Source organism: Alligator sinensis, unplaced genomic scaffold, assembly GCF_000455745.1.
Source record: "Alligator sinensis unplaced genomic scaffold, ASM45574v1 scaffold1647_1, whole genome shotgun sequence".
Lineage (NCBI taxonomy): Eukaryota > Metazoa > Chordata > Crocodylia > Alligatoridae > Alligator > Alligator sinensis.
In genome coordinates, this window is record NW_005843257.1 from 173,841 (window position 1) to 201,540 (window position 27,700).

At 44.4% G+C, this 27,700-nt stretch overlaps 1 protein-coding gene across 1 annotated transcript in view; it reads left to right on the forward strand.

Moving 5' to 3' along the window:
* Positions 1–27,700, forward strand: part of SYN2 (synapsin II) — a 208,543-nt gene that overhangs the window by 167,931 nt on the left and 12,912 nt on the right. The window contains exon 7 of the mRNA XM_006038134.2: positions 21,402–21,551. Within this exon, the coding sequence (XP_006038196.1) occupies positions 21,402–21,551 (150 nt within the window). The remainder of the gene's footprint in view (positions 1–21,401; positions 21,552–27,700) is intronic.

Genomic DNA, 27,700 nt, shown 5'->3' on the forward strand with positions numbered 1-27,700 from the left:
ACTGGTATGCATGTGACCCATTGTTACAGCTAAATTAATTTTTCTAGAATGTGGTTTGTTCAGTGACAAATATCAAACATTTCCTGATGAAAATGAGGTGATAATTTTAACAAAATTTCCTCAAATCTCCTTCAGTTTCCAGTTTAAATATTCATTTTCCTTAGAGTTTAAATGTTGAGGAGGAAAAACTCATACTTGCATGATTCTGTATGCATCTTTTGAAAAAAAATAATCCAGATCTAGACATCTGAGAGTAGGAAGCACAGTGAGTTAAAGTGATGCTGTTCATGAAACAAATATGATATTATAGCTATCCTCTCTTGAATCTGGTTACAATCCCTGTTCATTTTTGGACAAATAACATCAGAAAGCCCTTGATTCAAAGATGATCTGTACCATGGCTCACTGATGGGGTTTAAGGTGACTTAAGAGTCCAGTCCTTAAACCACAGATCTGTTCTCTTGAGGTATGCCTTCAATGTGTCTTTGAACCATATCCTCTGGCTACCACAAGATCGCAGGCTGCTCCTAAACTGGGAGTACAGCACTTGTTTTGGGAGTTGAGAGTCAGGCATCCACACACAATGTCCAGTGCAGTGAAGCTTGTGCTTGAGGATCACTGACACAATCGTGGTAACATTGGCTTCAGTAAAGATGCTGGTGTTTGTGTGGCAATCTTCCCATTTCATGAAGAAGATTTTCCAGACATCATTGATCTTTCCAGGCTCTTGAGATGCCTACGGTAAGTCACCCACATTTCATATGTGTAGAAGAGAGTGAGGATAATGACTGCCTGGTTGACTTGGATCTTAGCGTATTTCCAGCGATCTTGATCAATAAAAACATGCCAAAACAATATGAAAGTGGTTGTGTGACAGATCCTGAGCTGGATCTCCTCATCAGCATTTGCTCTCTGAGAGAGTTAGCTAATGAGGTAAGGGAAGTGCTCAATTACCTCCAGGGTCTTTCCCTCAATGGTAATTTGAGGGTGGGAGCGCTGGTCACATTCTTGGCCTGGAGCAGGCTGATAGAGCACTTTAGTCTCCTTAGTGTTGCGAGAGAGGCCCGAAGTTCAGTAGGCTTCTGTGAAATAATCCAGTGTCGTTTGGAGGCTTTCATCAGTGTCTACAAGAATGGCACAGTCTTCATTGTACTGAAGGTCAAGGATGGTTATTTTGAATGCTTTGGTCTTTGAACAAAAATGCCCCAGGTTGAAAATCCCTTCATCTGTTTGGTATTCATTGATGATTCTGGAAGGGAGGCAACCCTTAACAAGAACCAGGATGACAGTCAAAAACTAAGATGGCCAGGGTACAGATGGACAATCACTAGTGCAAGCCTTGGAAGTGTTAACCACAGAATCAGCAGGTCAGGTAACACAAGGGAACTCACTCCCAAGAACGGAACTCTTCTAAGAGGACACGGAAGCCCAGGGCTTCCTATGGCAGGCTTAGCTGCTTGTAGACAAATGCCAGGAGCACGGGGCCAAACAGGACAAACTGGCCCTTCTGCTAAGTAAAAATGAATATGATCTCATAAGGATAACAGAGACTTGGTGGGGACTCTACCTATTACTGGACCACAGGTACTAATGGCTGTACCTTGTACAGGAGGGATCATGTTGCAGGGAAGGGCAGGGGTGTAGCTCTCTATGTGAAAGAGCAGTACACTTCCCTATAAGCAGAGACTGGCACCAAGGAGGGTGACTTGAGACCTTCTGGGTTAGAATACAGGAGAACATGGTAAAGGAGATACAACTGTAGGAGTCTATTACAGACCTAACCAGGAGGAAGAGCTTGACCACAAATTTGCTAGGGAGCTGGCAGAGGCTGCACACTCTCAGTGCATGGTCATCATGGGCAACTTCAGCCACCCTGACATCTCATTGGAAGAGCATTCAGCCAAATCTTATTACACATGAAGCTTCCTCACTTGCATTGATGAGCTTTATTTGATGTAAGAAGTCTATGGGCCATCAAGAGGTAAGGCACTGCTGGATCTAGTACTGGCCAAAGGGGATGAACTAGTCAGAGACCTGAGGATCAAAGGGAAGCTTAGTGACAGTGATCACAAGTTCATCACTTTCTCTCTCCATCCTGAAGCTGGCATATCAGTCAGCAATGCAGAAATCCTCAACTTTAGGAAAGTTGATTTTCACAAGCTCAGGGGGTTGGTTCTTGAGGCCCTGAGAGACCATGGTCTGACAGGGAGTTGAATCCACGATGAGTGGTTGCTTTTTAAAGACATGATCCTAAAAGCATAATGGAAGTCTATTCTGGCCCATAGGAAAGGTAGCAAAAGGACTGGGAGACCCCTTTGACTCAGTAGGGAACTCATGGACCTTCTGAATCTGAAAAGAGGAGCTTATAAGGGATGGAAGTCAGGAACTACTACTAAGGAGGATTATGCAGCACTGACCTGCACACATAGGGAGCAGACCAGAAAAGCCAAGGCTGAAACCAAACTGAAACTGGCTACAGGAATCAAGGACAATAAAAAGTTCTTCTTCAAATACATGGGAAGTTGGAAAAAAAACAAGGGCAACATCGGTTTGTTGAGCCAAATGGGGCAACTGACAACCGACACCCAGGAAAAAGCTAATTTCCCCAACAATTACTTTGTGTTGGTTTCCCACCAGCCCAAGGGGATCTCACCCTACCTGATAGGATGCAGGACTACCAGGGTAAAGGCAATCACACACCTATAATTGGTGAAGAACTTGTGAGGGAACAACTGGACATCCTTAAGTCAGCTGGCCTGGATGGAATACATCCAAGAGTGCTAAAAGAGTTGGCTGACATCATAGCATGACCAATGGCAAGGATATTTGAGAACTTGTGGCACTCAGGAGAGGTTCCTGAAGATTGGAACAGGGCCAATGTGGTTCCTATCTTCAGGAAAGAAAGAAAGGTTCAAGAAAGGAAGATCCAGGGAACTACAGGCCAGTCAGTTTGACCTCAATCCCTGGAAAGATCCTGGAAAAAAATCATCAAAAAACACATCAACAACAAGCTAATGGAAGACAGTGTTCTGAGAGATAGCCAGCATGGCTTTGTTGTGGGTAGGTCTTGCCTGATGAACCTCATTTCCTTCTATGATCAGGTGATGCATCACCTGGACAAAGGAGAAGAAGTTGATGTCATATATTTAGATTTCAAAAAAGCTTTTGACTTAGTGTCCCCTGATGTCCTCATGTTAAAATTGGGGAACTGCAGCCTCAACAACCTTATGGTCTGATGGCTGGGGAACTGGCTCTGTGGTAGGACCCAGAGAGTGATAGTCTATGGAACCAAGTCAACATGGTGCACGGTGACCAGTGGCGTCCCCCAGGGTTCAGTACTTGGACCAGTACTTTTTAATATATTCATAAATGATCTGGATTAGGGTGTCAGAAGCAAACCGGCTAAGTTCGCAGCTGACACCAAATTATGGGGAAGTGTGGTCACGCTAGAGGATAGTCTGGCAATTCAGGCTGACCTGGACAGGCTCGCAAGGTGGGTGGATCAAAACCTGATGACATTCAACATGGAGAAATGCAAGGCGCTCCACCTCAGGAGAAAAACCCCACATCATATTTATAGGCTCGGCAGTGCTACACTCACTAGCACCATGACCAAAAGAGACTTGGGTATCATGATTGACCACAAGATGAAAGTAAGCCACCAATGAAATGCCGCAGCCAGCAAAGCAAATAAAACTCTTGCTTGCATCTACCAATGTATCTCAAGCAAGACCCAAGAAGTCATTCCCCTGCTTTACTCAGCCTTGGTGAGGCCACAGCTGGATTACTTTAACCAATTCTGGGGTCCACACTTTAGAAAGGATGTGGAGAAACTTGAGAGAGTCCAGAGGAGAGCATGATTAGATGTCAAGAGAACAGGTCTTGTGAGGAGAGGCTGAGAGGCATGGGACTCTTCAGACTGGAGAAGTGAAGGCTCAGGTTTGACTTGGTGGCAGCCTATAAGTATATAAGAGGGCGTGCATCAGGAACTGGGAAAACATCTGTTTACCAGGGCACCCTAAGGGAAGACAAGGTTACAAACTGCTGGAAGACTGTTTTAGACTGGAAATAAGGAAAAAACTTCTTTACCATCTGAGTCTCCAGAGTCTGGAATAGACTCCCCCCAGAAGTGGTGCAAGAACCTACTCTGAATACCTTTAAGAAATGCTTGGATGCTTATCTTGCTGATGATCTAACCTCAGCTGACTTCCTGCCCCTTGGGCAGGGGGCTGGACCCGGTGATCTCATGAGATCCCTTCTAGCCCTATTGTCTATGAAATCTATGAAAACTTGATAACAGAATGGGGCAATGATGCATCCTTGCTTGGTTCCAGTTCAGATGACAAATGGATCTGTCTCCAGTCAGCTGCAAAGAATGGTCAAAGTCATCTGGTCATGGAAAAGCCTTAGGACCTTGATGTACTTTTCAGAATATCCAAATCTGGCCAGTACTTTCAATAGGGCCATGCTATTGATGGAGTCAAAGGCCATAGTGAGGTCTTCAAGAGCACTTAGAGGTGCTCCTGAACCATGAGTCAAGTCAACTGAGGGATGCCACTATCAAGTCTGTCCCCCAACAACCTGTATGGGGATCCCTTGTTAACCCTCCTATCCTCGAAGTCTGGCATGAATCATCAAGGAAACCAAGAACAACAGGTTACTCGACCAGGTGACATACCTGCTAAAATCTTCAAGGCTGGTGATGAGGAACTTATACTGACACTCTATTAATTTATTCTTCAAATTTTAAACAACAAGGAGATCCCTGGGGACCCAAGGAATCATGACTACCATCATCACTATCTTCAAGAAAGGAGATAAGTCTGTATGTGGGAACTATCAAGGGTATTGCCCTTCTTTTCACAACAGGGAAAATCCTTGCCTGCTTTTTCCTGAACCATCTTCTACCTCTTGTTGAGGAAATCTTGCCAGAATCTCAGTGGTTTCAGACTATTCCATGGGGCAATTGACATGATCTTTGTAGCCTGTCAGGTCCAAGAAAAGCGTTGGGAACAACTCCTGGGACTTTACATGACCTTTGACAAACAAAGAAGTCCTGTTTAGCCTATTATTTGTTCAAAGTTAGAGATTCTTTAGAAGAATCAAATATTTTGATGGGACACTATCATTTGCTGAAAAAATGAAAGACTACAATTTCTGATTAATTCCAATTAAGAGGTACACTGTGAATACCTGGTGTGACCACTCATGTACTTTACCACAAACCTTACTGACTTAAAGGGCAGCTTGCTACGTGCTAAGGCAAATGGAATGCTTGGCAGATTTACTTTCATACTCCAAAGGACCATGTCTGTAAAGTCAAAGTCTTATTAGGAAGTAATGAAACTAATTAAAGAATCACTTACCTAGGAGAATGGGTTGTCAGGTTTAGCAGTAGGAAAGCCAAGTAATTATTCTATGCAGGAATCTGAACTATTCATTTGGTTTCTGCTCTTTTCACCTGTTTGAATACTGAGCTGCCAGGCTCCATTACACCAGAGACTGGCTGTAGAAATGAGAGAGAATTTTATGAATGCATCATTTCAACATATAGTTTTTTAACTCTCTCTCCAGATCATGCTAATAAAACATCAAATTAATGTCCATTAAACTTTCACTTCTTTTTATACTTACAGTCTCAATAGAGGAGGAATAGAAAGCGATGTCTTAACCAAATACAAATTTAATATAGGTATATATAAAAAGGTAGTGAACTAAAGTGAGTATTTACAGGTTATAAATACATATAACTATACCCAAATACAAACAGGTAAACATAATGGTCCCAAATGATATGAACAAGTAAATACAACAATAAATGGCATTCTACAATACAAGGTGTACAGTTAATAGTTAATAAACACTCCAAAAATGCACAGAATGTATCAAACAATCAATAAACACTCCAAAATATGAGACGCAAGAGTTCTCTAGTGGTTCCCCTCCTCTAGGGAAGTTCTTCCTCCTGCCTCTTTATTGAGTCTATCTTACCCAAGTGCCACTTCCCGGTGGGAGACCCATTGCCCCACTGACCAAAGTGTCCCAAGGAGCTGTGTGGGGCCATGTTCATAAGTTCCCTGGCCTGGCTAATGTTTCGCCAAGGGAGGACTCAGTCCAGGCCTCAGGGGAGTGGCATAACTTGTTCACGCATCCTAGTGGCTCAATCCTTCTTAGGGGGAGTTGCAAGCCTGGGCCACCTTGTGCATACCCAGGGCCGTGCCACTGTGAATGCTGCTCCCTGCACTCAGGAACTGCTCCATTTCTGGGACCCTTGTGTACTCACTGCAGGGAATGGGTCCCAGACCACCAAATAAAAAAGAATGGACATAATGCTGAATCTTGGTGTAGGCCAGTCTTGCTGTCAAATTCTTCTGTCATTTCTCATTCAACTCTGCCTACTGCTCTATCTCTCCAAGTATTGCTTTCAGAATCATGGTCTTCTCTGATGCTTCTTCCAATACACTAGTAAAGGGATGGGCAAAATATGGACCGCAGGCCGGATCCAGACTGATTGGATCCAGCCTGCAGCTGATTGGATCCAACCTGCAGGCAGGCACCCACGAATTAATTGTATCCAGCCCCACCCGTGGCTGCCCCACCATGCTCTGCCTGGGATTGAGTCCTGCCCGGGGCAGATTATGCTGTGCTCCCAGCCTCCTCAGCCAGCAGGTAAAGCATCTGAGCAGGGCTGCTGCCGCCACTGCCCAGGGAACTTCTGTGTTCCACCATTCTCCAGCGACACCTCCTCCTATCCCTGCCTCAGTGCTCCGGGCAGCAGGTAGGAAGGGGAAGCTGCAGCATTGAGGGAGTGGAGTGGGCTCTGCCTGCAGCTCACTCTGGTCCTTCTCATGCCAGGTGGGGAAGCATGTGTGGATGTGAAGGGAGGTGGGGAATGGGACGGGATGTGAAGGAGTTTGGCCATTCACTGAGCCCTGATGGGCAGGCAGGCACAGACAGGAAGTGGGGAGCAGCAGCAGGAGCCAGTGAGCACTTGATGCAGCTCCAGCAGGCAGGCACATGAGAAAGGAGAAAGAGCAGCAGGAGCCAGCACAGGCTCGGCTGCAGCCCCACCGGGCAGGTGTGGGACAGAGACTAAGAGAGCTGGTGATGCCAGGCTCAGCTCCTTGCCCTCCCTCCCCTCTTGCAGGGGCTTCTATTGCTGCCAGCTGGTGGCAGCTGCTTTCCTGCCCTTCACAACATGCTACAAGCCAGGCAGGCAGCACTGATCCACTTCCTCTCCCTCCACCTGCAGAGGGGCTGGGCTGAGCCACATCACAAAGAGCAGGCAGGGGGGAAGCCTCCCGTATGTGCACACCCAACCCACCCACACCATACACATGCACCCACACCCCCTCACACACTCCACCCCTCTCCATACCCACACACCCCAAATACTGTCCCATACACCCCAACCACACACCCACCATATACATCCCACACATATACTCCCACACCCTGACCACCACCATACCTACACCCCACACACACACACACACACACACACACACACACATACAGCACACTCCACCATGCCCACAAACACACCCCAGGCCTCAACCACACACACACCCCCTACACATATCCCAAACCCACACATATACCCACACACCACACACACGCACACACCTACACCTTCTCACATGTGCACCCACACCCCCTCACACACCCCGTTCCCTGATCGAACAGGGAACATACATCAAACAGTCCCACACACCCCGCACCTCAACCACACCCACACACACCCCACTCACATCCCACAGACACACAACTGCTACATTCCCACACATCACCCCTGCACCATAACCACACCCCACACACACCTCCAACCATATACTCCCCCAACACCCCCGCACCCCTCCCCACACAATATACAAGCAAACCCTCACCCCTAAAAGGAGTACTTCCTTGACAAGGGGAAAGACTTGTAGTGGCAAAGGTCAGGGGTTAGGGGGTGGGATGGCGACCAGGGGGCAAGGCACCTATCAAGGGGCTGGGCTACCCTTGAGGCCCTCGATGCCTCACTAAAATTCATTAAGCAGCTCTCCAGCTGAAAGAATTGCTTTCCCCTGCACTAGTACATGGGGAATTCTACTGAAAACTTTCTTCTAATTAAAAAATGCATGATGCTGTCTCTTATTCCTCCTGTAGAAATGTTTTGTACATCTCTCACATCACAAATATTGTAATTCTGGGTCTTCACCATGCACAAATCCAAACTTCATTTTGTGTTTCTTTATTCTCTCTCTCAATTACTTACACATGACCTTTCAAAGACATTTCTTATACAAGCTTTATTTTCCTATATCATTTATACTTTAACATATCACCCTTTTGCTTATATATGAGATTGTTTCTCTCTACCAAACTTCCATTAGCAGTCTCTAGAGCAAGGGTGGGCAAAATGATGGATCCTAATGGCAGCCAGATTCCATTTCCCAGCAACCCCTGCCTGTGTTACTGTATCCAGTTTCCATGGAGACCCCAGCAGCAGTGGTGCCGTGACAGTGCGGGGCCAGGGTTTCCATGGAGACTGGCCCCAGCAGCACTGTCTGGGACATGGTTGGGTGGGGAACTGCTCCATAGCTGAAGCTGGGATCTTGTAGTAGTAACAGCATGGTCCAGAGCCAGGGAAGATCCACCATCCTCTATCTTCATGCCCCTGCCCAGGGCATACGAGCAGTGGATTGCAGCTTTGCCCCAGCTCTGGACCATGCTGTCACCACCTCAGGATCCCAACCCCAGAGCAGCTCCCCACCCACCCATGTGCCCTGCCAGCGCCGGTCTCCATGGAAACCCTGGCCCTGCATTGTCGTGTCACTGCTGCTGCTGGGGTCTTCATGGAAACCAGCCACAGCAATGCTGGCAGGGGCAGCTGGAAAATGTAGTCCACTGTGAGCCCAATCCTACCACAGGCCAGACTTTGCAGGCACCTGCTCTAGAGTCACTCAGCCCCTTCCTCTCATTGCTTTAATCATCTCAATATAGATAAACAATATGCTTTAGAAGATTTAAGTTTTGCTGCAGCTATAGTAATTTTTTCTGGTTCTGGTCTTTCCATTTTTCCCATTAAATTCATGGTTTCTCTTTCATTTTCAGCATTCACCAGTTCTTCAAAATAACCTTTCCATTGATACTTTATGTTCTTTCCTTTAGTTAGGCTGGTCCCATCTTTATCCCTTTCCAATACTATATTTGCCACATTAATCTTGCTGCTGTTGTGTATATAGCTTTTCTTCCTTCCTTTGTCTTTAACATATTATACCATTACTGGTATCCAGTGTTTTGAATTTTACCACTCTTCATGTTTCTCTTACAAATTCTTCTTCAACTAGTATATCTAGTATTCAGCCATTCTCTGTTTTTATTTTATTATGCTTTGCACTTTTTACATTCCATACAATGTCTCTTTCCACTTCCCGTTCTTTGTCTTTCAATTCACTTCTTCAGCATTATCTTTTTCATAGTATTTCATTAATTCTTGAGCCCTTTAATTTGTGAAGCCCGATTTCTCTGTTGTCTGTCCTTTCCTTCCTAATTCTGAAATTCTCTCCTTGTGAATTCACTTTAATTCTTCTATTCTTCTCTTTTTTGTAATAGTTCTTTCTTACTCTATCACTATAACTACAATCAGAGGTCTATGATAAGTCAGTACTGTTTTCGCCAGTGTGAACTTGCTGCTTATAAACCTTTTCCTTTCTCTTTGCTGACTAGGATATAAGTTACTTAGTTTCTCCTCTAACCACTATTATATGTAAGGAGGTGCTATTCTCTCTTCTAAAATATAGTATTAGCAATAAATAGTCCTAGGGCTTCAGTTGTTTCCAGTACTCCCTCTTCATCTCCATTCCTTACCAGAGTACCACGAGTGCTCGTAAAGCTGTGCCAGGGGTCCCGCATTGACCTCTGCTAATTCCCTCAGCACTCTGGGGTGGAGATTGTCAGGACCTGCTGATTTGAACATGTCCAGCCCCACCAGAAGTTCCCTGACTAGGTCCTCTCTGACCCTGGGCCTGAAAATAGTCATTATAACTATTTTATTAGGAAAGAAAATATAATCCCCAAACATACCATCTGTGAAGGATTCTCACTCCTTAGTCTTAGTTTCTTAGCCTGAGTGCCAGAATTACCCTTGCACTAATGTTTTCTTTAACCCTGGAGGACAATAGTAGCAGAGTACAGTGAAGAGCGTGGCCCTCTGCCAGCAAGGGTTTCATGCCATCCTAGTGGTGTTCTCTGAGCATTCTGCCAACAATTACCTTCTCAACAAGAGTAAGTGAGAGAGTACCTTTCATGAGCCAATGTGCCTCCAATTTTCTGTCCTTCCTTATTATAGGGGTGCTTAATGTAAGTTATTTGCCACCCATACTTTCCAATCAGGTCCAATTAAATTATAAAAAATTTTGCCCCTCAGAATAATGCACCCATTTCCCATATAGATACCACTCTAGTATAAGGGTTTCATAGATTCATAGGTTCATAGAAGTAGGGTCAGAAGGAACCTTGTAGATCATCAAGTCCGACCCCCTGCCCTGGGCAGGAGAGAAAACTGGGCTCAAATGACCCCAGCCAGGTAGACATCAAGCTTCCTCTTAAAGACCCCCAGGGTAGGAGCCAGCACCACTTCCCTTGGAAGTTGGTTCCAGATCCTAGCTGCCCTGGCTGTGAAGTAGTGCCTAGTAGGTTTAGACTAGACATCTAAACAGATGGGTTGTCAAAGAATTAGAACAGGCTGCCTACAGAAATTGTGGATAAGGTTTGACAGACACTTGGCTAGGATGGCTTAGTCAGGGATGATTCTACCTTGAGCAAGGGTCTTGACTAGATGATCTTGTGAGGTTCCTATAGTTCTAATTTCCCATGATCCTATGGTACTTGGGCATCCCTGCCCTTGATGACTAGTACCCTTTCTGGATGCTCCAAAGTCTACCCTTCCTTTTTTATTGATTTATTCCCTAGTTCATCATGCATTGGTGTGCATTTCACATCAACCTTTGACTCAGCATTTCTTGGGCTATCTGTTCAATGTTTTCCTTGACAGACCACCTAAGAGGAGAGCTTTCAAGAGTGTCAAGGGCTGCCCATCCTATGGAGCATTATTAAGGAGAGATGGCCATTTTTGTCATGTTATCTAGGTGGATTCCACATCAATATGCCCGCTGTGCTTACACATCCTCTTTGAAAACTTAGGGAGTTCTTCCAAACCCTTTCTCAGGGTTCTGTAGAGCAGGGGTACTCAACCTCTTTCTTCCTGAGGCCCCTCCCCCCCACCTCCCAGCATGCTATAAAAACTCCACAGCTCACAGTGTTTCAACAACTGATGGGCTCCCCAGCCCCACCCACACAGCCCCAGGTGCAGCAGGCAGGGCTAGGCAGTGGGGAGCCGCAGGACCCCACTCACCTAAGCAGCAGCATGCAGAGCCTTGCTCACCTGCCTGCAGTACCTCCTGCAAGATGGAGGCTGCAGGACCAGGTGGGGCGGGCCCACCCCGTCCCTTCCTAGGGACTTGCCTCAGCCCTGGGGGGCCAAGGTGACTCCTTCCTGCATAGGGCCGGGCCAAGTGGACCCCCTGAAACCTGCTAACAGCTCGGACACTCAGGTGAGAGCTGCTGCTTTAGAAAGCCCCCCCCCCAAGTATGGCCAGATAGCTTCAAAGTATAAAAGACTTAATTGTAAAGTCTTTGTCAGCAAACATGTTGACTGGCAAGACACTGAGCTAGTGCTGACTAGGTTGATGCAGACCAACTGGTGCATTTTCTGGCAGGGCAAATATCAGAATAATAAAGCACCCTTGGTCATGGCCTATGAAGCTGAATGCTTTGCAGATTGTCAGCCATGGCTGTGCAAGTGAGTGAAGCACTAGAAAGAAGTGCAGCAACTTTTGTAACAGTGCAGGTTTTAGTGTGATATATGGGGCTACCAGTTCCAAAAACCTACCAAACTGGCCTGATTGCTCCCAGTCCTCAGAAGCCATTACACATGCAGCAGTACCAGCTTTAACACAATCCTGTCATCCTGTTTCATATTGGTGTCATTCCCAGCAGCAAAACAAAGCCACCTGGGATACAGAGAAAGATTACTTTGCACTAGTATGATAAAAGGTCGAGGGAGAGAAAAGGTCCAGTGTATTTAAGTAGTTAAAAAAAATCTGCATAAATCATGTTTTTCAAAAATATGAAAAAGGGAATAGTGACTATGAATAAGACTTGATTTTGAAATAAAGGTATATGAAACACTGCATAGTGAGGTTCATTTTTTTTAAATACTGGTAATGAGAATATTTATAAGGATGTTAAGAGTCTCCAAGTCCTCTGATTAAAGCTATTATAATGGTTAAGAAATAGCCCTAGGCTCCATCATGGGAAAATAAAATAAGTTTTTAAAAATGTCATGAGACAAGGATTTACATGACAGGGCAACAGCACTGTCTGCTTGGTAAATGATAAGAACTTTTAGAAGGCTCTATTCTCTTGATCACAGTGATGAACAATTGTTTGTTGTTCTCTTTATTGATATGGCTAAAGGAAAAAAACCTCAGGAAAAAAAATCCTTGAAAATAATTGAAATGCCTGAATGAGAACCACAAAAGCCAAATAATTGTAAAACAAGTTAGCATAACTGGTTGAATTAAGGATAGTTTAAAGTTATTGTAGGTAGCAAGTCAGGTTTATTACCTTGTTTTTTGTTTCACATATATTTTCCTCCTCTCTCAGACTCATCTTTGAGTGCTTCTCTCTAAACTCAGGGACACATTCTGCATAACCTGAGGACTCCTACTGAATTTCTACCCAAACCTTTTAAAATTTGTTTTTGTTCATTCAATTTTTCTGAGTGATAGGATCAAAAATAGAAGGCTGGGAGGCCTACAAAAAGTTGGCCTGTCCCTTTAAGATGAAACAGTCAGCCGTGTTGAGAAAGCCCAACTGCAGGGCATTTGGAGTGTCTGAATGAAGGAGTGTATGACTGGGAACTTAAAACCCCAGGGCTAGGGACAGAAGCTACACATGAACCCGTTTAAGTGAGAAGATACTGTTTTAAACCTGTAACAAAACATAAGTTCAGTGCACATAAGCCAGTTTCCAAATGGTTGAAACCAGTTTGAGATAGATCTTGTTGAATGTAGTATCAGACTTAACTGATTGAGATCAAACCAATTTATGGAACTTCTGACCCAGACTCCTTCCTGGTTTACGTTAAACCAGAGTCCCCCAGTATCCCAGCATGCTCTGCAGCCCTGGACAGGGCTGTGCTCTTTGCTCCAGTGGAGCAAGGCTGGCCCCACCCCTCTGCTCCCTAGCCAGAGCACAGGCAGGCAGGGGCGGGGGCATGGCCAGATGCTGCCCCCCCCAAGCCAAAGGGGGCAAGGAAGAGGCTTATTCCCTCCTCCTCCCCTTTCTCACTAGCACAGACCTGCCAGGCATTTCTCCACTCACTGCTCAAACAGCACAGGCATGGCCAACCTGGGCAGTAGCCTCATGTGAACTGGCCAGGAGGGGGTTTAATTCTCTTTTCCTGTCCCACCAGCATGGACGCAAGCTGGAGTCTGCCTAGCACTTTCCCGTTTCTGCTGCAGTGGCAGGGGTAGGGGTAGGGGCATGGCCAGAGGCCAGCTGGCATGGCCCCCTGAGGCAGAGGAGGGAGGGAAGGGGTTTATTCCCCCTACTGTCCTCTCTGCTCCCAGGGGGCTGCAGCCCCGACTGCCACCTCCACCAATTGTTCCCTGTGCTGGGTGAGCAGTGGAATAAGGTTCTTCCCTTCCCCCTCCACCAGGTGCTGGAGGGGGCAGGGAAATAAACCCTCTCTGTGCCTCCAACACCTAAGGGAGCCATTCCGACTGGCCTCTGGCCACACCCCCTCCTGCCGTTGGAGTGGCAAGGGTGGGGAGGGACTATGACCCCCTGTCATGGTTTCCCAAGGAGTGCATGCCTCTTCCTAGCGGGGGTGGAGGAAGAGACAGAGGGGTTGTGCTGCAGGCTGGAACAGCCACTGCAGGCATATGCCTGCATTTCCAGAGTCAATGAGTCAAGAGGGAATGTCTATTCACTAACAAATTAGTTCAATCTGGTTAGACTAACGTGCAAAGATTGAATCAATTCAGGCTCCAGTAACATGTTAGTTTGACCTGCTCCCCAGCATCTATGTAGATCAGGTGCTTCAGCAGGGCTTTTTGGCACTTTTATCTAAAGCTGATTCTTCTGCTCTGTTTGGCTCTGATGAGGCTTCACCTGGAGTATTGTGTCCAGTTTTGGTCCCTGCACATGCAGAAAAATGTGGACAGATTAGAAAGAGTTCAATGGAAAGCAATAAACATGATTAGAGACCTGAGAAACTGGACTAGAGGAAAAGCTGAGAGAACTAGGATTATTTAGTATGAAGAAGATGAGACCAAGTGGGGATCTGATAATCTTCAAATACCTGAAGGGTGGTTACAAAGTTCTCTGTGGGTGCAGGAGCCAGAACTTGAGCAATAGTCTCTAACTGTATCAAGGAAAATTTAGGTTGGATGTTAGGAAGAACTTTCTCACTATGAAAGTAGTTAAACATTGGAACTGGCTATGCAGAGAGGTTTCATAGTTTCATAGTTTCAGGGTCGGAAGGGACCTAATAGATCTTCCAGCCCGACCCCCCGCCAGGGCGGGAGAACAACCCAAAAAAAAAAAAACACAACAAACCCTAAAAACAAAAACGGGACTCAAATGAGTCCAGCCAGGTAAGTATCCAGCCTCTTCTTAAAGATCCCCAGGGTAGGGGCCAGCACCACCTCCCTTGGAAGTTGGTTCCAGCTCCTAGCCGCCCTAACTGTGAAGTAGTTTTTTCGGATGTCCAATCTGTACCTCCTCTCCATCAACTTGTGCCCATTACTCCTTGTTATGCCAGCGGGGGCTAGGGGAAACAGCGTCTCCCCCAAACCCTTCTGGTTCCCCCTAGTGAGTTTATAGACGGTCACCAGGTCCCCCCTCAGCCTTCTCTTGTGGAGGCTGAATAGGTTCAAGTCCCGCAGTCTCTCACTGTAGGGTCTGCCCTGTTGTCCCCGGATCATGCGGGTGGCCCTCCTCTGGACCCTCTCCATGTTGTCCACATCCCTCCTGAAATGGGGCACACAGAACTGGACACAATACTCCAGCTGCGGCCTGACCAGCGTCGCATAGAGGGGGAAGATCACCTCCCTGGCTCTACTCGAGATGCACCTGTGGATGCACGACAAGGTCCGGTTAGCCCTGCCAACCATGACCTCGCATTGTCGGCCCATGTTCATCTTGGAGTCAATAATGACACCAAGATCCCTTTCCGCCTCCGTGCTCTCAAGTAGGGAGCTCCCCATCGTATAAGTGTGCTGCTGGTTCCTACTACCCAAGTGCAGCACCCTGCACCTGTCCGTATTGAAACACATCCTGTTCCTGTTTGCCCACCCCTGTAACCTATCCAGATCCTTCTGCAATCTCTCTCTCCCTGCTAGCGTGCTCACCTCCCCCCAAATTTTGGTGTCATCAGCGAATTTAAACAGGTTGCTTTCCACCCCAACATCAAGATCGCTGATGAAGACATTGAACAGCGCAGGGCCCAGGACCGAGCCCTGAGGGACTCCACTACCCACCTCCCCCCAAGTCGAGTATGATCCATCCACCACCACCCTCTGAGTGCGACCCTTCAGCCAATCTGCAATCCATCTGACCGTGTAGGCATCTATGCCACAGTCGCCTAGTTTACTAATTAGGATGGGGTGAGAGACGGTGTCAAAGGCCTTGCTGAAGTCCAGAAAGACTACATCCACCGCGACACCTGCATCCATGGCCTTTGTGACCTGATCATAAAAGGCAATCAGGTTGGTCTGACATGATCTCCCCCTAATAAATCCATGCTGATTGCCCCTGAGCATCATTTCTGATGCCGGCCCATCACAAATGTGCTCCTTGATGATCTTCTCAAAGAGCTTCCCCAGGATTGAGGTAAGACTGACGGGCCTATAATTGCCCGGGTCCTCCCTTTTCCCTTTTTTGAAGATGGGGACCACATTAGCTACCTTCCAATCATCTGGCACCTGGCCCAAGCACCACGATCGCTCGTAGAGCCGTGCCAGGGGCCCTGCAATAACCCCAGCCAGCTCCCTCAGCACCCTGGGGTGGAGAGCATCCGGACCCGCTGACTTGAACGCGTCCAGCCCCTCCAGAAGCTCTCTAACCCGGTCCTCCCCAACCTGAGGTCTGAAGGCGATCCCCTCGCGTCCGGCTTCTATCACAGCAGGGAAGTCCCGGTCCCTGCACAAGAAAACGGAGGTGAAGAATTGGTTAAAGAGGTCCGCTTTATCCTCTGACGCAACCACCAGATTGCCCCGCATATCCTGCAGGGGCCCCACATTACCCGGCGCCTTCTTCATCCTCCCAATATATTTGAAAAAGGACTTTTTGTTATCCTTAATCCTGGACGCTAATCCGAGCTCTATCTCCGCCTTGGCCTTCCTAACAGCCCGCCTGCAGGCCCGAGCAGAGGAGGTATACTCCTCTTTGGAGATTACACCCCCCTTCCACCGGGCGTACGCCACCCTTTTGGCAAGCAGGCATTCCCGGACACCCTTGGTGAGCCAGGGGGGCTTTTGGACACTCCTGCCCGCCTTGCTTCTTGTCGGGATGGACACCCCTTGGGCCCCGAGTATCGTTTCCTTAAGGAACGACCACTCCTCTTGGACGCTGAGTTCCTCTGCCCTCAAGGACCCCAGTTCCTCTCCCACTAATCTCCTCATCTCACTGAAGTTGGCCCTCCTGAAGTCTAGGGCCACCACCTTGCTGCGGGCCCTTGACACTCTACGCTGGATGGTGAATTCCAGCACGCGATGATCACTATTGCCCAGGTGGTCAAGAACCTGGAGGCCTCTTACCAGGTCGTCGCCTGCGGCCAGGACCAGGTCCAGCAGGGCATCTCCTCTGGTGGGACTGTGCACCTCCTGAATCAAGTGGAGGTCCTGCAACTCGGCCAAGAACCTCCTGGAGCGGTCCATCCCGGCTGACTGCTCCTCCCAGCAGATGTCCGGGTAATTAAAATCACCCATGACAACTACATCCCTTGCTTTTAGTGTCTCCGCAAGCTGGCCTGAAAATTCCCTGTCCAGCTCCTCCTCCTGATTGGGGGGTCTGTAATAGACCCCCACCGTCAAATCCCTCTCGCCTTGCCCCCCCTGGATCTTGACCCAGAGCACTTCAGCTCGCCCTTCCCCTGACCCCATACTGCTGGCAGAGGATGTGTAGTGCTCCTTGACATAAAGTGCCCCCCCCCCCCTTTTGCCTGTACAGCCTATAGCCCCTAATGTTAACTGCCCAGTCATGGGATGAGTCCCACCATGTCTCTGTTAACCCTACGACATCTGGATTTGAACTAGCTATTCTGAGGGCGAGTTCCTCCTGTTTGTTCCCCATGCTACGAGCATTGGTGTACAGGCATTTAAGGCCTTGCAAGACTGTGTGCCCCCCCCGATTAGGCAGACCATCAGGACCCCCATTACTTACCTTTGCACTCCTTGCCCTGATGGCGTCTCCTCGTCTTCCTGCAGCCCCTTCCTGCAGGTTGTGGAATCTTCATTCTTGGGAATTTTTAAGACCAGGTTAGACAGACACTTGACAAGGGTGGTTTTGTCAGAGACAATCCTGCTTTAAGGATTTGGACTAGATGACTTACTGAGTTTTCTTCCAGTCCTATTTTTCCATTATTCTATAAGGCCCTATGAGCACCAGCTTTATAAAAAAGAATTCAAAGATAAGACGTTCCTTAGGTTTACTAATAAGTGTTTCCTTAGGTTTAACAGGGATAATTCTTGCCTATCTTGCTGGGGCAAGGCAGTGTGGAAGAAATCAAACTTCGCGTTGTGGTTGTATCAGAATTGACAGAGCCATCTTGGTTTATTTAAAGCTACACAAGCGATCACAAGGAGGGTTCTCAAAGGAACTCTGACCTCTACACGTTTACAAGCGTATTTATACTTTAGACAGCGAGAAAAGATGCAGGGTTCAGACAAAGCAACCTTGAAAGAAACAGGAAGAAGTTGATCATTCATTTGTCACACATAAGCAGTTTACTTTTTCAGCAAACGCATTGTGTTTTGGGAACAGCTATCAGTTTTTTTTTTGGTTCCTGGAAAGGAGGAGGTTAACATCTGCACACAGACAAAACAAGGCATGAAGGTTTTTCCTTATCTTAGAACATTTTAAAATACATAGCATCAGCATCTTTTTCTCTTCTCTTTCTCTCTCTTCTTAGTCAAGTAAGAGGCCTGGTTAAACTTATTTCCACAGCAGGCATCAATATGCCCACTACCTAATACCTAAGGCAATTTTTTAAATTCAAAACATTATGTAGCATTAATTATTCCTGGTGAAAACATTGATAAAATTAGGTAGAAGGTCTGTCAGAAAGGCCTCTAAAAGATAGTCCATGATTTAAAAAAGAACTACTGATTATGGATACCCAAATAAGCACATTAAAGAACCATCTGAAATGCCTAGCATGAATAATGGCTCATGTTAAGCATTCAGGCAGTCTTATGTTTCCAAATCACTTATCACAGCCTGGCCAGAATGTCTGTTCTATTTCTGGTAGCCCTCTCCCACTCCCACCTCAAGGACAATTATTTTTTTAGCCAGAAGAAATAATCTGATAATAACCTGCTGAATACTAATAAATGGGCCATTTGGCACTAATGCAGTACCAATTAAAACTAGTGTTCCAGTTATAGTAACCTGCCCTAGAGTGAAGGCTGAGGTGCCTAGCTCTTGATACAATCTGTACAAAGGCCATGAATTATAGCAAATGTTACATTATATTTAACTCTCCTGGTTCTCCATTCCATTGAGAAATCCAGTTTTACATAGGAGTAGAGATTGGGTGCTAAACACAGAGACAATGCACAATAGTCTCATAAGGCATGATCCTGGTGTCCAATGAAAGTCTATTGACTTCAGTGAAATTACTCCAAGTTAACACCAAATGAGAGCAGGTTTAAGCCTTAAAATGTACTGGCTGTAACTTCCTTTTGCAAAAAATCAGAGCAAGCTATTCCTGCAGATTTTGCATTTAGCCTTTTCTCAAGGACATGGTGAACTAGGAAACAACCTTAAGAATAAACTGTTTGTTAAAAATATAAATATAGTATTTGGTTTACCTCATTTTTCCAGCTGCCACTTAAATATGCAATAAATCAAAGGAACATAACAAGGAATATAGAAAAGTGCATTGTTCCACTGAAGAAAAATCATGTGGGAAAAGCCCTATAATACACTTTATAAAAGCCTAGAATGCAAGTATTATGCACTTTTTGCGTTACTTCTGACTTTATAAACAGCTGCTCAAGACTTAATGTATTAGTTTAATTTGGGATTGCCTTTGTCTGGGATTTGTTATCTGTGAAAAAGATTTTTGATGCTTGAGGTATCTCTGAGATTTCATAGATCTGAAGACCCCCAAATCAAGGGTTGTCATCATCTCAATTATGAGTATAAAACACTTCTGTCTACTGAAAATGAGCTTGGAAAAGGAAAATAAGTATATGAGTTTCAGGGTATCACATACAGTTACATTTTATGTTTTCACAGTAACAGTAAATAAAATAAAATAAAATTGTTATTTGGGTCATTTTAAGAATTGATTTAAAGCTATAATCAGAGTTTGAAAATCCTCAAGCTCACAGAGATTCAGACTAGACACCACAGTTTGGAAACATTATTAGACTGAACATTTGCTCATTTAGGTCCAAAGTTCTCCTTTGAGCATCCAGTTTGAGTGTGTGGGTTAGGCACTGACTAAAAAGGGGTACACATTGAAGTGGGACAAGATTTTATGCAGAGACTCACATTTATTCAGGATAATGGCATGGGAAAATTCTGCAGTTGCTAAGATACTCCTTCCAAAAGAAAAGAAAACCAGAATATCCATATAGTGCAGGTACTCTCACTTTCTGCTTATCCATATGTTTCCTGCACCACCTCTAAACATACCATGTACTGCTGCGTAGCAAGTACTCACAGACTTTTGGCCACATCATAATGGAATTCACAATCTCCACCAAAGGTGTCACAGGGCAGCTCTGTGCTCAGGGCACCCATGACACCTGGAGCAGTGCTGGCTGCCGCCATGCTCGTGGCAGCAGTGGCTATTCTTATGCCCCCCACATAAAGGTAATGCCTGGTGCTGCTGTTCCAGTTGCCCCCTCATTTTTTATACCAATCTCTGCCTCTTCCTTTGTGTAATTGAAATGTACCAATTCTGATTTTTGCAGACTGAAAAGTAGAGGGCTAGTATTCACTTTGGAGGAAGAACACAGTGTAGGTACAGACTTTATTAAATATACAGTATTGCCAGTGCCAAGGCTTAGTTCAACTACTTTTTCCACCCAAAATGTATAACAGCTTGTGTTATTGCCTAGAAGCTTCCAGGCAACTCCAATTCAGTTATAAATCACACAGACTACAGGCCAATGAGAGAGAGCTACCTTTCCTTTTGCAGAACAGTTTCTATACAGAAGCATGAAGTGATGGCAATTTCTTAAAAAAACAAATAGTTTTTCTTTACTCTCCCACAGAAATAGCAGCACTTCTGCTCGTTACTTAATCATTCCTTTTCTTGATTTCAAAAGTAAACACAGATATATGACTGGGTTGTCCAAACTGGACATAGTCTCCAGTATGTGAGATCAGTGTTTTGTCCAGCTATAGAGCAAATAATTACTAAAACAGGTCACTTGAACTCACACAGTACACAAAGTACACAATACACTGTGTGGTATTTCTGATTTGTTTGTGGTAACACTTTGGTCATCAGCACTCCACACTGCAAGTAGACTGTCTTAAACTTAACAATAATAGCTGCACAAATGGCCTTGTTTCAAATTCTACATTAATCACTAAAGACTGATTCCTCCCTTGCATGAGAAAAAATCCAAGAAAAATGCCAAGAAATTAAAATTCAGTGTTTTTTTTTCCATTGAAGGGTCATGGTTTGAGCCTCACAATGCTGCAAGATGGATGGCCCTCCAAAACATAAGTTAGCCCAGTGTTCTTAGGGAAATACTTCAGATCTCAGACTATCCAAAGGGAAGCCTAGAGTCTCTTCTCTCAGGAACCATGTTCCTCATGGACTGACCATGGATGGCATCCCTTAAAAAGGTCACCTTTGTGTATACTGGTTTGAGTTTGGGAAGTGATGCTGCCTTGGAGAGTGGCTATTCCCTTGCTCTCAAATCATAAAAAGGGGCTTCTGCAGTCTCAAGGCTGCTGAAGGCATGATGATAGGCTCAATTCCATTTCCTCTGAACACATTTTTTAATGGAACAAATGAGGTGGATGACCTGACATTTACATATACTGGACATGTGTTTGCTGCAAAGCTAGTTCACTAACTAATCCACTGTTGTATATTATAGGTTATGGACTGTGCAATGCCTTTGATTGGTGAACATCAGGCTGAAGACAGGCAACATATAACTGAGCTGGTTGTAAGCAAAATGAACCAAACGTTATCCAAAACACCTATACCATCTCCTCAGAGACCCACTGCCACTCAACAGCCTCAAGTATGTAACTTTTGCTTTTTTTTAATGCACAGTAAAATGCTCTGTATCAATTTGAGAACAATATTTCACTTGCTTCAAATAATTTAGCATGAGAAATTTTATACAGCTACAACTTCAAGGATTCAAAAACTTCCTAGCATGCAACTCCCAGCAAGAGGATTTATATGCCATAGTCTATGCTGCACACAACTGTCATTTTTAGAAGGCATTGTTTCTGGGAAAACATAAGCATTGGGACTCATAGAAATGAAAGAGACACTGCAGTAGATATCACTTGCCTTGATTTGCCTAGACAAGTGGCCTTAAAAAAGTAGTTTTTTTCTTGAGAACTGCTTTGTGTAAAGCTAATAATGTAATCATATCATTAAGCTAATGGGCAAACTAGTAGAAGGGTGGGAGGGAATGCACTGGATCAAAATTAAAATGCACCAGAACTGTTTACTGCATTTGGTAGAGCAGTTTCAATATGAGATTGTTTGGGTGAAAATGTTAACTTGCAGTGTTACCAGAAAGAAGCAATATTCCTCTTGTCGTACATGTTCTAATGGCTTGAAGACAGGACTTTGAGTTCCAATCCTGACTTTACCCCAAATTCTCTTATGATCTTGGACAAGTCACTTTGGCTAGCATTCTCTTTCCTTCCTGATCATCTAAGTGACCAGATTTGGTCATCTGCATGGCATTTTTGGACATCTAAGTGCCAAAAATGCCAGTTATGCCCAGTTAGGAATGCTATTCCTGGCCACAAAGCCTGGGCAAGTATGTGGATAAGGAGGCAGACAATGAGTGCCTTCCTGTCTTTTGCCCATTAGCCAAGTGGCTAGAGTGCTTGTCCAGGAAGTTGAAGAACCTATTCTAATCCCCAATCTTTCCCCAGAATGGTATTTAAACTTGCATCTCTCTGACTTCCCAGCATAACATGCTAACTGCTTTGCCACAGGTATCCATTACCCAGTGTATTCTCCAACTCTCCTTTTAAATGTAACCCTCTCCAGATAGCCATAAGAGGGAGGTATGTGGGAAATATGTGAGGCCGGAAAGAAAAATAAGCCAGAGGTTATGTGGCTCAGTGAAGTGGCTGCTGTCCTGGAAGGGAGGGATACCTCAGTTCTAGTGTGGACCCTTATGCCCAATGAGGCAGAAATTTCTCAGCTGCTCTCCACCCATGTTATCCAATGACTATATTGAATGCAAGGGGCAGTAGATCCATTTCAAAAGGAGCTGGGTTTTTGGTTGTAGCCGTGTTGGTCAAAGGACATAGGCAGGCAAGGTTCTTTGAGTAGATGTGATATCTTTTATTAGACCAGCTAAGTAGTTGACAAAAATTTCTTGGCAAGCTTTCAGGAGCAGTCACCCTTCATTAGGCACGGGGAGCCTCTACTGTTCTGAGACACCAAGAAATGAAAAAAGCTAAAAGTGTGGCAGAATGTCAATGAAAATGTAAATAGGTAAAATTAGAAAGACAAAAGGTGAGGCAGAGAGGTGAAGCAGAAGGGGGAGGGGGAAGAGAGCAGGGGAAAAAGGCTGAAGGGAGACAGTGCAGTGATAAAGTACAAGGTAGAAAAGAGGCTGTCAGGCAGGTACCTGGTGAATCAGATGTCAGGCAGGTTGTAATGTGTCATAAACCCAATGTCTATATTGAGTCTATATTTTTTGTATCCAGTAGATTTATGAAGTGAAGTTTGTAGGCTCATCTATGGAAGATGTTTTGTAAATTCCCTTTGAGAATTAAAACTGAGAGATCAGAGAGGAAGTGATTGTCCTGTGAGAAGTGTGCACCAGCAGGTAGTTGGGTATTCTTGTCTTTGATAGATTTTTGGTGTGCGTTCATTCTGGTGTGCAGTTGTTGTTTGGTTTCTCCAACATATTTTTCCATAGGGCATTTGGTGCATGGAATGAGATATATAATATTTCTGGAGGTTCCACTGTAAGATCCAGTAATGGTGATGGTTCTGTTGTGGGGTGCAGTTATACTGGGGGTGGTGGAGATATGTTGGCAGGTTTTGCGCTGAGGGGAAATATTTTGAAGAAACCAAACAACAACTACACAATGGAATGAACACACACCGAAAATATATCAAGGACAAGAATACCCAACTACCTCTGGGTGCACACTTCTCACAGGACAATCACTCCCTCTCTGATCTCTCAGTTCTAATCCTCAAAGGGAACTTACAAAACACCTTCCATAGATAAGCCTAAGAATAAATCATTTAATAAATCTACTGGATACAAAAAATCATGGACTCAACATAGACATTGGGTTTATGACACATTATAACCTGCCTGACATCTGATTCACCAGGTAGCTGCCTGACAGCCTCTTTTCTACCTTGTACTCTATCACTGCACTGTCTTCCTTAAGCCTTTTTTCCCCTGCTCTCTTCCCCCTCCCCCTCCCCCCTCTGCTTCACCTCTCTGCCTCACCTTTTGTCTTATTAATTCTACCTATTTACATTTTCACTAACATCCTGCCACACTTTTAGATCCTTTCATTTCTTGGAGTCTCAGAACAGCAGAGACTCCCTATGCCTGAAGAAGGGTGACTGTGCCCAAAAGCTTGCCAAGAATTTTTTTCCAACTACTCAGTTGCTCTAATAAAATATGTCACATCTACTCCAAGAACCTTGCCTTTCAAAAGGAGTGGCAGAGAAGGCACTGAGAAATGCCTGTCCTATTGTGTGTTGGTTAAAGTACCATATTGGGGAGTCAGAAAGAGCCAAAGATACCTCATCTTGGGTGAGGGGAAGCCTAGAATCCAAAGGATGAGAAGCCTGTCTTTCCATAGTATTGGTTGACTACATTTTTGGGCCTTGGATGCCGCTAGGGGTCCACAGGGGATGTGCATACTCTCTACAAAATGAGATGTTATTTATTTCATCCTTGCCACACTCCCAAGGATTAATTCCTATTCGCACCATGCTTTGAAAATGTGAAGTGCCATATAAATGCTAAATATTTTTTCTTCTGGAGTTCACAGGACAGTCAATGGGATTGATCCCAACTTCTGTTGAGCAACTGTAGCTTCTATAGATATCAGTTAATACACTGAAGTACCCGGCATTACTCAGATTCAATCCTAAAAAGCAATTGAGAACTAAATTGTCTAGCTGCACCCAGAGGGTTAGGATTGGTCACTTAAGCAGCAAGCCCATATTGCAGGGTAGGACTTCCCAAACCTACATCAAAAGTCTATTTTTATTCTGAATAGGCCTGAACCCAGGTAAACAGTTTGAAAACAAGTCTGTGGCACACCTCAAGCAGACCATCTCTTGATGGAGTGGGACTAATTTGCTTTTCAAATGTATCATCATACTTTAAGTTACAAAAAACACCATCCTACATAAAGAAGTGGTGTGGCTTCTATTTATATTATAGCCACTTGAGACTGAACACAAAATTGTTTCAACCATATAACCACACACAATGAAGAAGTTTCCATCCACGTTGACTAAGTCTATTGTAAAGGGCACCAAAAAAGAATAACACAGAGAAAAAAAATCTTTACTTTGAAAACACATTTCCTCAGGACCAGTAAGCTGCTAGCTCTATACTAAAATGTGGCAAATTCTAATTAAAAAGAGTTGTCAAAGTACCAAAACAAGATGCAACATAAATCAGAAAGTTTTGTAAGATAGATGGATTGAATAAAAAATGTTTTCAGATTAGCTGGCAATTTTTTTTTCCTCTAAAAAATCATAGGTACTGGTTAGACACCATGCATTAAATTTCAGAGGTATTTGTGCATGCAATTGCTGCCTCTACACAAGTAAATTGGCTGTACTTTATACACAAAGTGGGTATTTTCCTATTTATACACTCAAAACTAAAAGTGCAGTTCATCAGTTTACTATTACAGAAATCCTTAATATACTTCTTTAGTATCTGATGCAATCCATGTGGTGTGCATGAAAAGATATCTAGTTTTTAAGAGTGAATCTTTGGATGGGATGATGTGGTAGGAGATTTTGTTAAAGAAATAGCATTCAGTTGTAATTACTGAGCTTCCATTTATTTTCTGCTACTGTACTTTAGACTTCTGATAGACATTAAATTAAAGGGGGCACCAGCAGCAGATCACCAGCCACAGGAGTGTACTGGAGCCTTAAAGGGCTGGGAGCGCAGATCACTTTAAGGCATGATGGGAACCAGCCACAAAGTTGTTACACATATTCTGTGTAATAATGTTATAGCTTATTTCCTGTTTTATCATATCATTAACTAAATGAACATGTGACAAGGTTACCAGTTAAGATATGATTAACCTGTTATTGCAGATTAATCAGTTCAGCACATCTGTCATTTCTGCCATGGGCCTTAGGAACAGCTATTGGCAAGTGTAGGTTACTGAAGAGTTCAGCCAGAGTTCAGGTTGTTTTTTTGAAACCTGCAAAGGGATAATATTTAAAATAACCCTCTCTTTTTCTATATCCTGTCAAAACTACTGAGTTAACAGTTGACAAATGCTTTGATGCAACCAAAATCCAAACTTCCTTTAAAAAAAAAAGAGAAATGTAGTGGTTTTCCTTTTCTGTTATGTATGGTAACTTCAAAATTGCTTGCAGGTTTGCCTCTTAATTAGTCAGGTTTTGCTTTCTTGATATTTGTTATGTCATAACCTTACCACTTTTCAAGACAAACAAGTTTTGAGTTTCTAGATTAAAAAACATCAGGAAAAATAAAACTGTTTAAAAGTCCAAAATTTCAGGTTTTTAAAGCATATCTTTAACCAAAAAAGAGTGCAAGCCAGTTTTTTCCACTGTGCAGGTCAGCTTTAAACAGCTGATCTTATAAAACTAATCAGATCAATCAGGTAGGCCTAGCTTATCCTACCTTCAGTTGGACAGTTTGCTTATTTTCTAATTTGTTCCTTGGTTCTCTTGAGAAATACAGGCCATTCAGCGGGCCTGAGGGGAACTCCCCCCCCCACCCCCGGCTCTCTTTTGTGGTCATTGTGAAATAGCATGCAGTCAGTAATTTATTCCAGCTAAAGTGTGTGAATATATGTGTGGTCTGCAAGATTCCAAAATAGATAGCTTTAGTATTATAAACAGCAAAGAAAGAGTCATCTCTATATTTGGCTACTTATTCCACTTTTAAATGAACAGCTTAGTGGAGTCAGTGGTGCAACTATAGACATGCTGAGTTTTGAATTACAGTACTATCTGTGTTTTCGTTTTAATTATTTATAGTGTGCCCACTACTGTGCCATCTGGGTGCATCGTACATAAAAGAAAACTTCAATTTTTAAGTGCCCACAGTGGTCAGCATCACTAACCCTTTCCCAAACAACCACCCACCCACCAGGAAACAAATTGAAAATTAGAAAAAGAAGCCTTTGTTTAGAGCCACAATAGCCAAGTCTTTTGCTGAAACGATGCCTGAAGGATAACATGCTCATGCATAGTTGGACTGCCAGAGGAGTGAGTTCCAAAGTCAAGGACCTTCCAACACCAGTGACCTGCCTGGGGTCCTCATGAGTGCAGAATTTGGGAGTATCAGCAAAAAGCTTCAACTAATATGAACCATTAAGATAACATGCAGCAGATAAAACTTCAGCCCGGACTCCTTACTGAGACACAATGGTATGCCAGTCTCAGCACAGCTAAGTTAATCTGTAAAGGAGAGAAGACATAGTAGGGCTCATACCTCCTCATGCTACTTTTTTTATATGATCAACATTGAGAGTATTACCTTTACGGTGCTCTTCCATTCTGGAATTTCATTCCATAATTCACTCTACAGCTTAGATTAGGGACAGGTGACTATTTTGGCTGGAGGGCCACTTAATGAGCTTTGGTGAGCTGTTGAAGGCTGCAAGTGTGGACCCACCCCTTGACAAGCGCACCACCCCCTGGTCCCCATCTTGGGACCAGAAGCCCTGCCCCCCCCCAAGCCCTGCCCCTTGCCACCTGAAGTCCCTACCTTTGCCCCTGGAAGTACTCCTTTTTGGAAGGGGGGTTTCCATCTTGGAATCAGAAATAAAACAAAGTATATACTAAAAATCAAATATCCACAATAACATATTTTAATTTTATTTTTTTTTTAAAATGTGTCCTGATTTGTGTGTGTTTGTATGGTATATAGAGAGATGATTGCGTAATACAAGAGTAAGACTTCATCTTGAGCTATATTGGGGGAGGCATAGG